The sequence below is a fragment of the Thunnus maccoyii genome, chromosome 8, assembly GCF_910596095.1.
Source record: "Thunnus maccoyii chromosome 8, fThuMac1.1, whole genome shotgun sequence".
NCBI classification, from domain to species: domain Eukaryota; kingdom Metazoa; phylum Chordata; class Actinopteri; order Scombriformes; family Scombridae; genus Thunnus; species Thunnus maccoyii.
Genome location: NC_056540.1, coordinates 16790243 through 16805371, shown reverse-complemented (window position 1 = coordinate 16805371; position 15129 = coordinate 16790243). Strand labels below are relative to the sequence as shown.

Below are 15129 nucleotides of genomic sequence, written 5' to 3'. Positions count from 1 at the left end.
ACAAAGTGTGAACAACAACGACATGAATGTCCTGCAAAACTTCTGTTACAATACACGCATTCATGTACCAAAGTGATTTAACTTTTCAGTAAGTAATGCCCACAAAAGATATTAATGACCACTAAGAAGACACAAATAATAAACACATATCTATTTAGAGCTCCTCAGTGTATGTTTAAAGTCAGTAGCAAAAAGTAAGAAAAGGGGATATGAATATGGGAGGGGAATACTTAAAAAAAAATCAGCTGGGCTTTCCTAGATTAAGCAAAGACAGAATGCAAGAAATGACAGTTGTGTATCTGCCTTTTGAACCAAATAAATCACAGAACCAAACATAGCAAGGACGTCTAAAAAAATTAGAACACTGAACTCATATATTTTAGAGACAAATTATAATATAATAGGCCCACAGAGTAAGGACAGAGAGTGTAAGTCGACATGAAGATGATCCCATAAACCTGCTATGGCCAATTATTTCTACAAGAAAAACTACTTGATTTAAGTTTTTAAAATGCCATTGTTAATGGTGTGTAGACAGTAGAAACATGTAAAGTAGTCTAAACTTGTTGTCAGTGAACAAACATGCAGCTTTGACATAACCGAAGACGGGGGCATTCTAACCTCTAGAGGAGAGTCTGGTTCATCCAGGATGCTCTTTTCACTCTGCATCCGCTGCATCGTCCCTGTAGAACTGGGGTCCATTATCAGCACGTTCTGACTACCAGCTCTGCCGAACTTACAGTCACTCTTTCTGGAGTCAGTCGTCCTGCACACCTCGTAATTGTACACGTGTTGGAGAGTCCCTGTCCCCAAAGTGTCTGAGTAACGTGGTGGATAATATGGAATCACAGGGAGATTGGAGTGATACAGGATGCGGGACTGTCTCCATCTGTAGATTTTGACTGATATAATAACCACTAAACACGTGATGAAGAGGAAGGAAACTACAGCCAGAGCCAACACTAAGTAAAAAGTCAGGTTGTCATTGTACTCCTTGTCGTGTGTAAAGTCAGTGAACTCTGACAGCACTTCAGGGAAGCTGTCCGCCACCGCCACGTTAACAATGACTGTAGCTGAACGAGAGGGCTGCCCGTTGTCCTCCACTATAACAGTCAGTCTTTGTTTCACAGCATCTTTATCAGTCACCTGGCGGATAGTTCTTATTTCTCCATTCTGTAAGCCCACTTCAAACAGCGCCCTGTCTGTGGCTTTCTGCAGTTTATAGGAGAGCCAGGCATTCTGTCCAGAGTCCACATCAACAGCCACCACTTTAGTGACCAGATAGCCCACATCTGCTGAACGAGGCACCATTTCAGCCACCAGAGAGCCACTAGTCTGGACTGGGTACAGAACCTGAGGGGGATTGTCGTTCTGGTCCTGGATCAATATTTTCACAGTCACATTGCTACTGAGTGGAGGGGAACCTCCATCCTGCGCTTTGACGCGGAACTGGAAATCTTTGATCTGCTCATAGTCAAAAGAGCGAACTGCATGGATGACTCCACTATCAGCACTAACGGACACATATGAGGAGACTGGAACTCCGTTAACAGAGGAGTCCTCCAGTATGTAAGAAACCCGGGCATTCTGGTTGCAGTCCGCGTCTCTGGCTTTCACTGTGAATATAGAGAGGCCTGGTGTGTTGTTTTCTACAATGTAGGCCTCATATGAGCTCCTCTCAAAGACAGGCGCGTTATCATTCACATCAGAGATCTGTAAGGTGAGAGTGACGCTGCTGGAGAGGGAGGGCACTCCCTCATCAGAGCAGGTCACCGTAATATTATAACCAGAAGCTCTCTCTCTGTCCAGATCACTGTCTGTTACTAAACTATAGAAATTATTTGTTGATGTTTTTAAAATGAAAGGGACATTTTCGCTTATAAGACATTGCACTTTTCCGTTTCCTCCTGAATCCTTGTCCTCAATGTTTATCATTGTAACGACAGTATTGAGTTTGGCATCCTCTGATATTACATTTGATTTTGACATGATGTTGATTTCCGGCGTGTTGTCATTCATGTCTTGAACATCGACAACTAATTTGCACGAATCTGTGAGTCCTCCTTCATCACTAGCAAGTAGACTTATTTGATAGTTTCGGGACTCTTCAAAATCAATATTTCCAATTAAAGTAACGTCGCCATTTTCCTCATTTACCTCAAATAATTTCCTGATATCGTCTAATGTATTCGTGATTGAATATGTTATTTTACCATAAGAATCTCGATCTGCATCTGAGGCTGTAACAGTAGCTACAACTGTGCCTTTAGGTGAATTCTCAGTAACTGTAGCTTTGTATGTGTGCTGTGTAAAAACGGGAGCATTATCATTCGCGTCTAAAACCGTAATAAGAATCATCATTGTTCCTGACATCTGCGGTTCTCCACCATCTACAGCTGTTAACACCAGAGATATCTGCTCTTGTTTCTCTCTGTCTAAAGGCTTCTGCAACACCATCTCAACATTTTTATTTCCATCAGCGTTATTGTACAGTTTCAGAGCAAAATTGTCTGTTGGTTTTAATTGGTAGCTTTTAAGATCGTTTATTCCAACATCAAGATCCGCAGCTCTTTCCAGTACAAATTTTGCCCCGACCGTCGCAGACTCACTAATTTTGAATTTCATTTCACTTTTTTCAAAGGTTGGTGCATTATCGTTGATGTCTGTAATCTGGATTGTAACACTGTAAAATTCCATAGGATTCTCCAGAATTATCTGAAAATGTAAAGCACACGGCGTCGTCTGTTTGCATAGCGCCTCTCTGTCGATTCTCTCTTTAACAAGGAGGACTCCCCTTTCCCTATTCAGCTCGATGTACTCGTCGCTATCTCGGGTATAGATTCGAGCTTTACCAGACGCTAAACGGTTGGTTTGCAAACCTAGATCATGTGCTATATTTCCTACTAAAGATCCTCTGGCCATTTCCTCCGGAATAGAGTAGCTGACCTGCCCGAGCACTGAGCCGACGAAGAGGAGACAGATAAACAGCAGTACTTGCCTCGTCATTGTTCTATCCGATATTTTCAGTGAGGTTCAGTATGTTTAAATCCCATAAAACTGATAACGTTTCAGGTATCAAATGTTAGTTTAGTAGCTCCATAATCCATACAGATGAAAGGAAAGTCTCAAAGGTCGCCGTGCCTTTCTCAAATATTCCATATGACTCGCATGTCCGTTCTTTCCCGATCTCTTTCTTTATTATGTCGATGTTACATGGGAGGTGCTGTTATAACCCTACTCGCAGCCGTCGACACTCTAGTCAACAGCGGCCCTAAGAGTTCACACTGTAAAACTGCAGAAATCCAACATTAATGAATCTGTTCAGAATACTTGCTTTCCTGAAATCTGAAGTGGGATTAAAGTTGTTAAAATACAATGGTAATATTATTCCCTGAGCTCTGTTGACCATGTTCAGAGCTATGATTGCATGTTTGTTACTTCCATTTACAGTCACATAAACTATGGGATGCTGTATTTACATACTGTCTCATATTTAAAAGGTAAATCATAATTTAGGTAAACACGTATCAATGACATACAGTTACATATCAAAACCGTGCAAAACAATTTAACCTAAAATATTAATAATGTACAAACAGATCTTAACATATAAAGTGGGAACACAGCGGTAATGATGCCGATAAAGAGTATGTCGCTGTCCAATGTCCTGAAATGGACAAAACCTGAACAACGACATAAATGTACTGCACAACTCCTGTTACAATATATGCATACATGTACCAAAATTAATAAACTTTTCAGTGACTGATACCAACAGAAGATATCAGTGACCTCTACGTAGACGAATAATAACCACATATCTATTTAGAACCCGTCAGTGACTGCTCAAAATCAGTAGCAAGAAGTAAGAAAAACGGATATGAATATGGGAAGGAAGTATTTTAACAAATCAGCTGAGATTTCTTAGATTAAGCAAAGACAGAATGCAACAAATGACAGTTGTGTATCTGCCTTTGGAACCAGCTAAATCACAGAACCGAACACAGCAAGGACGTCTAAAAAGAAATTAGAATACCGAATTCATATATTTTAGAGACAGAATCTAATACAATAGGCCTTCAGAGTAAGGACAAAGCGTTAAAGACAACATGAAGACGATCCACTAAACCTTCTATTACCAATTATTTCTACAAAAAACCAAACTAACAAAAAAATACTTGATTAAAGTTTTTAAAATGTCTTCAGCAATGGTGTGTAGAAACATGTTAATGCAGTCTAAACTTGTCAGTGAACAAACACATTTTAAACATACAGCTTTGACATAACCAAAGACGGGGGCATTCTAACCTCTAGAGGAGAGTCTGGTTCATCCAGGATGCTCTTTTCATTCTGTATCCGCTGCATCGTCCCTGTAGAACTGGGGTCCATTATCAGCACGTTCTGACTACCAGCTCTGCCGAACTTACAGTCACTCTTTCTGGAGTCAGTCGTCCTGCACACCTCGTAATTGTACACGTGTTGGAGAGTCCCTGTCCCCAAAGTGTCTGAGTAACGTGGTGGATAATATGGAATCACAGGGAGATTGGAGTGATACAGGATGCGAGACTGTCTCCATCTGTAGATTTTCACTGATATAATAACCACTAAACACGTGATGAAGAGGAAGGAAACTACAGCCAGAGCCAACACTAAGTAAAAAGTCAGGTTGTCATTGTACTCCTTGTCGTGTGTAAAGTCAGTGAACTCTGACAGCACTTCAGGGAAGCTGTCCGCCACCGCCACGTTAACAATGACTGTAGCTGAACGAGAGGGCTGCCCGTTGTCCTCCACTATAACAGTCAGTCTTTGTTTCACAGCATCTTTATCAGTCACCTGGCGGATAGTTCTTATTTCTCCATTCTGTAAGCCCACTTCAAACAGCGCCCTGTCTGTGGCTTTCTGTAGTTTATAGGAGAGCCAGGCATTCTGTCCAGAGTCCACATCAACAGCCACCACTTTAGTGACCAGATAGCCCACATCTGCTGAACGAGGCACCATTTCAGCCACCAGAGAGCCACCAGTCTGGACTGGGTACAGAACCTGAGGTGGGTTGTCATTCTGGTCCTGGATCATTATTTTCACAGTCACATTGCTACTGAGTGGAGGGGAACCTCCATCTTGCGCTTTGACACGGAACTGGAAATCTTTGATCTGCTCATAGTCAAAGGACCGAACTGCATGGATGACTCCACTATCAGCACTAACGGACACATATGAGGAGACTGGCACTCCGTTAACAGAGGAGTCCTCCAGTATGTAAGAAACACGGGCATTCTGGTTCCAGTCAGCGTCTCTGGCTTTCACTGTGAATACAGAGAGGCCTGGTGTGTTGTTTTCTACAATGTAGGCCTCATATGAGCTCCTCTCAAAGACAGGCGCGTTATCATTCACATCAGAGATCTGTAAGGTGAGAGTGACGCTGCTGGAGAGGGAGGGCACTCCCTCATCAGAGCAGGTTACAGTAATATTATAATGAGAAGCTCTTTCTCTGTCCAGATCACTGTCTGTTACTAAACTATAGAAATTACCCGTCGATGTTTTTAAAATGAATGGCACATTTTCGCTGATAAAACATTTCACGTTTCCGTTTTCCCCTGAATCTTGGTCCTCAATGTTTATCATTGTAACGACAGTATTGAGTTTGGCATCCTCTGATATTAGATTTGACTTCGATATTATGTTAATTTCGGGCTTGTTATCATTTACGTCTTGCACATCAACAATCAATTTACAAGAATCTGTGAGTCCTCCGTCGTCACTAGCGAGTAAATTAATTTGAAAATGTCTTGACTTTTCGAAGTCAGTGTCGCCAATTAATGAAACTTCACCGTTTTCTTCATTTATCTCAAATACTTTCCTGACATTGTCTAATGTGTTCGTGATTGAATATGTTATTTTACCATTTGAACCTTGATCTGCATCTGAGGCTGTAACAGTAGCTACAACTGTGCCTTTAGGTGAATTCTCAGTAACTGTAGCTTTGTATGTGTGCTGTGTAAAAACGGGAGCATTATCATTAGCGTCTAAAACTGTAATAAGAATCATCATTGTTCCTGACATCTGCGGCTCTCCTCCATCTACAGCCGTTAACACCAGAGATATCTGCTCGTGTTTCTCTCTGTCTAAAGGCTTCTGCAGCACCATCTCAACATTTGTATGACCATTGGCGTTATTGTGGAGTTTTAAAGCAAAATGATCTGTTGGTTTTAATTCGTAATTTTGAAGATCATTAATTCCCACATCAAGATCCACGGCACTCTCTAAGACAAATTTTGCCCCGGTGATCGCAGACTCACTAATTTTGAATTTCATTTCACCTTTTTCAAATGTTGGTGCATTATCATTGATATCTGTAATCTGGACTGTAACACTGTAAAGCTCCATAGGATTCTCCAAGATAATCTGAAAATGTAAAGCACAAAGCGCCGTTTCTGTACACAGCGCCTCTCTGTCGATTCTGTCTTTGACAAGGAGGACTCCTCTCTCTCGGTTGAGCTCGATGTACTCGTCGTTGTTCCTAGTATAGATCTTAGCTTTGCCGGATACCAAACGTTTGATTTCTAAACCTAAATCTTGTGCTATGTTGCCCACTAAAGATCCTCTCGACATTTCCTCTGGAATAGAGTAGCTGACCTGCCCGCACACTGAGTCGAGGAAAAGGAAAGAGATGAACAACAGTACTTGCCGATTCATTGTTCTATCCGATTTTTTCCCCCAGTGAGGCTCCACAGTCTGCTTATATTCCACAAAACAGATACCCTTTAGATTCCAATGTCAAATTTCAAATTGACAACTGCATGATCCACTGATCAGAAGGAAATCTCTTGTAGGTCGAAATCTCTTTTCCTTTTTCAAAAATAGTGCATATCTCGAACTGTCTGTTCGTTGCCCGTCGTGTTCTCTCTGTATTATGTCGATGTTACATGGGAGGTGCTGCTATAACCCTGCTCTCAGTCGTCAACACTCTGGTCAACAGCGGCCCTAAGAGTTCATATTATAAAACTGCACAACAACAACTCAAATTTAACTCTGGAAGAACTCACTGTAAACCATCTGGAAATCTGGTTACAATACATCTACTTAAATTACAATTTGTTTTTTCCCCCAAGAGACTGCTTGCAGACACGATTGAAATTAATCATGTTTACTGTCTAGGTCTTTATAGTAATATATTTGAAGATAACAGACATTCAATTTAAAACATTATGTTTATGAGATCTTACAGTTATAGCAAGTGTCAGCTTGTATATAGAATCATATTGAAAGACTGGAAAGGGATTAAAAAAGTTCAGAAAACAAAGGTTTGCACGAATCATGATAATAATGGACAATTAATGAGACAAAAAGAAAAAGAGACTGATAACCCGTGGGGACAGACAGGTTACATGTGGTCATTCTGTTGATGTCGCTGTCCAATGTTCTGAAATGAGATAACCCTGAATGACGGCCCAGAACTTCAAGCTTGGCATGCACTTTTCGGGTAAAGTGATGCCGTATAGCACCTTGATTCTTAGAGAAAAAAACCTTCAACATAAACAACAGTTATAATAATAAATGATAACAGTGAAAATAATACCAATCAGAGCAATCCATACTGTTTCTTAGAATGAAAGGTTGAAGTTAAAATATACTTGAAAATACCTTTGGGGGAAATTATATATTTTCATTTTCCACTCTGAGCTAGTTAAAGTTAATGATCCACAAACAACCATCTGGAATACACAACGCCAAAGAGGCGGAGCACCTGTGTAATCGAGGTCCACAGCGATGGTGCGAACATTCGTGCAAACACGTAAAATCAAAAGACAAATTATTCAGCTAACATTTTAAAATGTGATCCACCGGTACTCCCAAACCAAATGAATTAGACAGGAAGGAAAAAAAAGAAAAGTAAATCTGAAATGTATGAGATGAAGTTACCGGTGTACAAACTATGTCGCGTAAAAAAGTCACATGAAATATGATGCTTCCCTGTTTGTAACTTTAAAAAGTACTGTACTATTAATTATAGTTTAAATCATGAATGTTAACAAAGTGGTCTAACCTCTAGAGGAGAGTCTGGTTCATCCAGGATGCTCTTTTCATTCTGTATCCGCTGCATCGTCCCTGTAGAACTGGGGTCCATTATCAGCACGTTCTGACTACCAGCTCTGCCGAACTTACAGTCACTCTTTCTGGAGTCAGTCGTCCTGCACACCTCGTAATTGTACACGTGCTGGAGAGTCCCTGTCCCCAAAGTGTCTGAGTAACGTGGTGGATAATATGGAATCACAGGGAGATTGGAGTGATACAGGATGCGTGACTGTCTCCATCTGTAGATTTTCACTGATATAATAACCACTAAACACGTGATGAAGAGGAAGGAAACTACAGCCAGAGCCAACACTAAGTAAAAAGTCAGGTTGTCATTGTACTCCTTGTCGTGTGTAAAGTCAGTGAACTCTGACAGCACTTCAGGGAAGCTGTCCGCCACCGCCACGTTAACAATGACTGTAGCTGAACGAGAGGGCTGCCCGTTGTCCTCCACTATAACAGTCAGTCTTTGTTTCACAACATCTTTATCAGTCACCTGGCGGATAGTTCTTATTTCTCCATTCTGTAAGCCCACTTCAAACAGCGCCCTGTCTGTGGCTTTCTGCAGTTTATAGGAGAGCCAGGCATTCTGTCCAGAGTCCACATCAACAGCCACCACTTTAGTGACCAGATAACCCACATCTGCTGAACGAGGCACCATTTCAGCCACCAGAGAGCCACCAGTCTGGACTGGGTACAGAACCTGAGGGGGGTTGTCGTTCTGGTCCTGGATCATTATTTTCACTGTCACATTGCTACTGAGTGGAGGGGAGCCTCCATCCTGCGCTTTGACGCGGAACTGGAAATCTTTGATCTGCTCGTAGTCAAAAGAGCGAACTGCATGGATGACTCCACTATCAGCACTAACGGACACATATGAGGAGACTGGCACTCCGTTAACAGAGGAGTCCTCCAGTATGTAAGAAACACGGGCATTCTGGTTCCAGTCAGCGTCTCTGGCTGTCACTGTGAATATAGAGAGGCCTGGTGTGTTGTTTTCTACAATGTAGGCCTCATATGAGCTCCTCTCAAAGATCGGCGCGTTATCATTCACATCAGAGATCTGTAAGGTGAGAGTGACGCTGCTGGAGAGGGAGGGCACTCCCTCATCAGAGCAGGTCACGGTTATGTTATACCCAGAGGCTCTCTCTCTGTCCAGATCACTGTCTGTTACTAAACTATAGAAATTACCCGTCGATGTTTTTAAAAGGAATGGCACATTTTCGCTGATAAAACATTTCACATTTCCGTTTTCCCCTGAATCTAGGTCCTCAATGTTTATCATTGTAACGACAGTATTGAGTTTGGCATCCTCTGATATCACATTTGACTTCGACATTATGTTGATTTCGGGCTTGTTGTCATTTACGTCTTGCACATCCACAATTAATTTACAAGAATCTGTGAGTCCTCCGTCGTCACTAGCGAGTAAATTAATTTGAAAATGTCTTGACTTTTCGAAGTCAATATTTCCAATTAATGAAACTTCACCGTTTTCTTTATTCACTTCAAACATTTTCCTGACATTTCCTAATGTATTAGTGATTGAATATGTTATTTTACCATTTGAACCCTGATCTGCATCTGAGGCTGTAACAGTAGCTACAACTGTGCCTTTAGGTGAATTCTCAGTAACTGTAGCTTTGTATGTGTGCTGTGTAAAAACGGGAGCATTATCATTGACGTCTAAAACTGTAATAAGAATCATCATTGTTCCTGACATCTGCGGCTCTCCTCCATCTACAGCCGTTAACACCAGAGATATCTGCTCTTGTTTCTCTCTGTCTAAAGGCTTCTGCAGCACCATCTCAACATTTTTATTTCCATCAGCGTTATTGTGCAGTTTCAGAGCAAAATTGTCTGTTGGTTTTAATTCGTAACTATGAACTCCATTAATTCCCACATCAAGATCCACGGCCCTCTCTAAGACAAATTTTGCCCCGGTGATCGCAGACTCACTAATTTTGAATTCCATTTCACTTGTTTCAAAGGTTGGTGCATTATCATTGATATCTGTAATCTGGACTGTAACACTGTAAAACTCCATAGGATTCTCCAAGATAATCTGAAAATGTAAAGCACAAAGCGCCGTCTCTGTACACAGCGCCTCTCTGTCGATTCTCTCTTTGACAAGGAGGACTCCTCTCTCTCGGTTGAGCTCGATGTACTCGTCGTTGTTCCTAGTATAGATCTTAGCTTTGCCGGATACCAAACGTTTGATTTCTAAACCTAAATCTTGTGCTATGTTGCCCACTAAAGATCCTCTCGACATTTCCTCTGGAATAGAGTAGCTGACCTGCCCGCACACTGAGTCGAGGAAAAGGAAAGAGATGAACAACAGTACTTGCCGATTCATTGTTCTATGCGATTTTTTCCCCCAGTGAGGCTCCACAGTCTGCTTATATTCCACAAAACAGATACCCTTTAGATTCCAATGTCAAATTTCAAATTGACAACTGCATGATCCACTGATCAGAAGGAAATCTCTTGTAGGTCGAAATCTCTTCCTTTTTCAAAAATAGTGCATATCTCGAACTGTCTGTTCGTTGCCCGTCGTGTTCTCTCTGTATTATGTCGATGTTACATGGGAGGTGCTGCTATAACCCTGCTCTCAGTCGTCAACACTCTGGTCAACAGCGGCCCTAAGAGTTCATATTATAAAACTGCACAACAACAACTCAAATTTAACTCTGGAAGAACTCACTGTAAACCATCTAGAAATCTAGTTACAATACATCTATTTAAATTACAATTTGTTTTTTTCCCCCAAGAGACTGCTCGCAGACACGATTGAAATTAATCATGTTTACTGTCTAGGTCTTTATAGTAATATATTTGAAGATAACAGACATTCAATTTAAAACATTATGTTTATGAGATCTTACAGTTATAGCAAGTGTCAGCTTGTATATAAAATCATATTGAAAGACTGGAAAGGGATTAAAAAAGTTCAGAAAACAAAGGTTTGCACAAATCATGATAATAATGGACAATTAATGAGACAAAAAGAAAAAGAGACTGATAACCCGTGGGGACAGACAGGTTACATGTGGTCATTCTGTTAATGTCGCTGTCCAGTGTTCTGAAATGAGATAACCCCGAATGACGGCCCAGAACTTCAAGCTTGACATGCACTTTTCGGGTAAAGTGATGCCGTATAGCACCTTGATTCTTAGAGAAAAAAACCTTCAACATAAACAACAGTTATAATAATAAATGATAACAGTGAAAATAATACCAATCAGAGCAATCCATACTGTTTCTTAGAAGGAAAGGTTGAAGTTAAAATATTCTTGAAAATACCTTTGGGGGAAATTATATATTTTCATTTTCCACTCTGAGCTAGTTAAAGTTAATGATCCACAAACAACCATCTGGAATACACAACGCCAAAGAAGTCAGAGCACCTGTGTAATCGAGGTCCACAGCGATGGTGCGAACATTCGTGCAAACACGTAAAATCAAAAGACAAATTATTCAGCTAACATTTTAAAATGTGATCCACCGGTACTCCCAAACCAAATGAATTAGAGAAGAAGGAAAAAAAGAAAAGTAAATCTGAAATGTATGAGATTAAGTTACCGGTGTACGAACCATGTCGCCTAAAAAAGTCACATGAAATATGATGCTCCCCTGTTTGTAACTTTAAAAAGTACTGTACTATTAATTATAGTTTAAATCATGAATGTTAACAAAGTGGTCTAACCTCTAAAGGAGAGTCTGGTTCATCCAGGATGCTCTTTTCATTCTGTATCCGCTGCATCGTCCCTGTAGAACTGGGGTCCATTATCAGCACGTTCTGACTACCAGCTCTGCCGAACTTACAGTCACTCGTTCTGGAGTCAGTCGTCCTGCACACCTCGTAATTGTACACGTGTTGGAGAGTCCCTGTCCCCAAAGTGTCTGAGTAACGTGGTGGATAATATGGAATCACAGGGAGATTGGAGTGATACAGGATGCGAGACTGTCTCCATCTGTAGATTTTCACTGATATAATAACCACTAAACACGTGATGAAGAGGAAGGAAACTACAGCCAGAGCCAACACTAAGTAAAAAGTCAGGTTGTCATTGTACTCCTTGTCGTGTGTAAAGTCAGTGAACTCTGACAGCACTTCAGGGAAGCTGTCCGCCACTGCCACGTTAACAATGACTGTAGCTGAACGAGAGGGCTGCCCGTTGTCCTCCACTATAACAGTCAGTCTTTGTTTCACAGCATCTTTATCAGTCACCTGGCGGATAGTTCTTATTTCTCCATTCTGTAAGCCCACTTCAAACAGCGCCCTGTCTGTGGCTTTCTGCAGTTTATAGGAGAGCCAGGCATTCTGTCCAGAGTCCACATCAACAGCCACCACTTTAGTGACCAGATAGCCCACATCTGCTGAACGAGGCACCATTTCAGCCACCAGAGAGCCACCGGTCTGGACTGGGTACAGAACCTGAGGGGGGTTGTCGTTCTGGTCCTGGATCATTATTTTCACTGTCACATTGCTACTGAGTGGAGGGGAACCTCCATCCTGCGCTTTGACGCGGAACTGGAAATCTTTGATCTGCTCGTAGTCAAAAGAGCGAACTGCATGGATGACTCCACTATCAGCACTAACGGACACATATGAGGAGACTGGCACTCCGTTAACAGAGGAGTCCTCCAGTATGTAAGAAACACGGGCATTCTGGTTCCAGTCAGCGTCTCTGGCTTTCACTGTGAATATAGAGAGGCCTGGTGTGTTGTTTTCTACAATGTAGGCCTCATATGAGCTCCTCTCAAAGACAGGCGCGTTATCATTCACATCAGAGATCTGTAAGGTGAGAGTGACGCTGCTGGAGAGGGAGGGCACTCCCTCATCAGAGCAGGTCACCGTAATATTATAACCAGAAGCTCTCTCTCTGTCCAGATCACTGTCTGTTACTAAACTATAGAAATTATTTGTTGATGTTTTTAAAGTGAATGGTATATTTTCGCTGATAAAACATTTCACGTTTCCGTTTTCCCCTGAATCTAGGTCCTCAATGTTTATCATTGTAACGACAGTATTGAGTTTGGCATCCTCTGATATCACATTTGACTTCGACATTATGTTGATTTCGGGCTTGTTATCATTTACGTCTTGCACATCAACAATCAATTTACAAGAATCTGTGAGTCCTCCGTCGTCACTAGCAAGTAAATTAATTTGAAAATGTCTTGACTTTTCGAAGTCAATATTTCCAATTAATGAAACATCACCGTTTTCTTCATTTATCTCAAATACTTTCCTGACATTGTCTAATGTATTCGTGATCGAATATGTTATTTTACCATTTGAACCCTGATCTGCATCTGAGGCTGTAACAGTAGCTACAACTGTGCCTTTAGGTGAATTCTCAGTAACTGTAGCTTTGTATGTGTGCTGTGTAAAAACGGGAGCATTATCATTGACGTCTAAAACTGTAATAAGAATCATCATTGTTCCTGACATCTGCGGCTCTCCTCCATCTACAGCCGTTAACACCAGAGATATCTGCTCGTGTTTCTCTCTGTCTAAAGGCTTCTGAAGCACCATCTCAACATTTTTATGACCATTGGCGTTATTGTGGAGTTTTAAAGCAAAATGATCTGTTGGTTTTAATTCGTAATTTTGAAGATCATTAATTCCCACATCAAGATCCACGGCCCTCTCTAAGACAAATTTTGCCCCGGTGATCGCAGATTCGCTAATTTTGAATTTCATTTCACCTTTTTCAAATGTTGGTGCGTTATCATTGATGTCTGTAATCTGGACTGTAACACTGTAAAACTCCATAGGATTCTCCAAAACAATCTGAAAATGTAAAGCACAAAGCGCCGTCTCTGTACACAGCGCCTCTCTGTCGATTCTCTCTTTGACAAGGAGGACTCCTCTCTCTCGGTTGAGCTCGATGTACTCGTCGTTGTTCCTAGTATAGATCTTAGCTTTACCGGATACCAAACGTTTGATTTCTAAACCTAAATCTTGTGCTATGTTGCCCACTAAAGATCCTCTCGACATTTCCTCTGGAATAGAGTAGCTGACCTGCCCGCACACTGAGTCGAGGAAAAGGAAAGAGATGAACAACAGTACTTGCCGATTCATTGTTCTATCCGATTTTTTCCCCCAGTGAGGCTCCACAGTCTGCTTATATTCCACAAAACAGATACCCTTTAGATTCCAATGTCAAACTTCAAATTGACAACTGCATGATCCACTGATCAGAAGGAAATCTCTTGCAGGTCGAAATCTCTTTTCCTTTTTCAAAAATAATACATATCCCGAACTGTCTGTTCGTTGCCCGTCGTGTTCTCTCTGTATTATGTCGATGTTACATGGGAGGTGCTGCTATAACCCTGCTCTCAGTCGTCAACACTCTGGTCAACAGCGGCCCTAAGAGTCCATAGTATAAAACTGCACAACAACAACTAAAATCTAACTCTGAAAGAATCACTGTAAATTATCTGGAAATGTAGTCACAATATACCTACTTAAATTACTTTTTTATTTCTTAAAAGACTGCTTGCAGACATGATTGAAATTCACCATGTTTACTGACTAGGTTATTATAGTAATTTATTAGTAGACAATAGTCATTAAAATATCATGTTTATGAGATCTTACAGTTATAGCAAGTGTCAGCTTGTTTATAAAATCATATTGAAAGACTGGAAAGGGATAAAAAAAAGTTCAGAAAACAAAGGTTTGCACAAATCATGATAATAATGGACAATTAATGAGACAAAAAGAAAAAAAAACTGATAACCCGTGGAGACAGACATGTTACATGTGGTCATTCTATTAATGTCGCTGTCCAGTGTTCTGAAATGAGATAACCCTGAATGACGGTCAGAACTCCAAGCTTTGCATGCACATTGCAGGTAAAGTGATGCCGTATAGGGCTTTGATTCATAGGAGGGAAAAGTCTTCAATAACAACAATAATGACAATAAATATTAACAGTAAACACAATACTTATAAGAGCAACTCATAATGTCTCTCAGGAAGAAAGGTTGAAGTTAAAATATACTTGAAAATTCCTTTGGGGAATTTTATATATTTTCATTTTC

At 40.9% G+C, this 15129-nt stretch overlaps 4 protein-coding genes across 13 annotated transcripts in view; all 4 read right to left on the bottom strand.

Annotated features, from left to right (window-relative positions):
- LOC121902128 (protocadherin gamma-C5-like) overlaps positions 1–15129 on the bottom strand; it is a 309164-nt gene that overhangs the window by 102636 nt on the left and 191399 nt on the right. The window contains exon 1 of one of the 10 annotated variants that reach the window (XM_042419364.1): positions 622–3088. The exons of the other annotated variants lie outside the window; for them this stretch is intronic. Within the exon in view, the coding sequence (XP_042275298.1) occupies positions 622–3006 (2385 nt within the window). The 5' untranslated portion in view covers positions 3007–3088. Of the gene's footprint in view, positions 1–621; positions 3089–15129 lie in introns of those variants that run through there. 10 annotated transcript variants of the gene reach the window in all.
- On the bottom strand, positions 4264–7109 carry LOC121902245 (protocadherin gamma-A5-like). The gene has a single exon (XM_042419502.1). It carries the CDS (start codon positions 6691–6693, stop codon positions 4264–4266), a length of 2430 nt encoding a protein of 809 aa, XP_042275436.1. The 5' UTR covers positions 6694–7109.
- On the bottom strand, positions 8027–10491 carry LOC121902244 (protocadherin gamma-A2-like). The gene has a single exon (XM_042419501.1). It carries the CDS (start codon positions 10427–10429, stop codon positions 8027–8029), a length of 2403 nt encoding a protein of 800 aa, XP_042275435.1. The 5' UTR covers positions 10430–10491.
- On the bottom strand, positions 11762–14199 carry LOC121902243 (protocadherin beta-16-like). Its single transcript, XM_042419500.1, has one exon. It carries the CDS (start codon positions 14162–14164, stop codon positions 11762–11764), a length of 2403 nt encoding a protein of 800 aa, XP_042275434.1. The 5' UTR covers positions 14165–14199.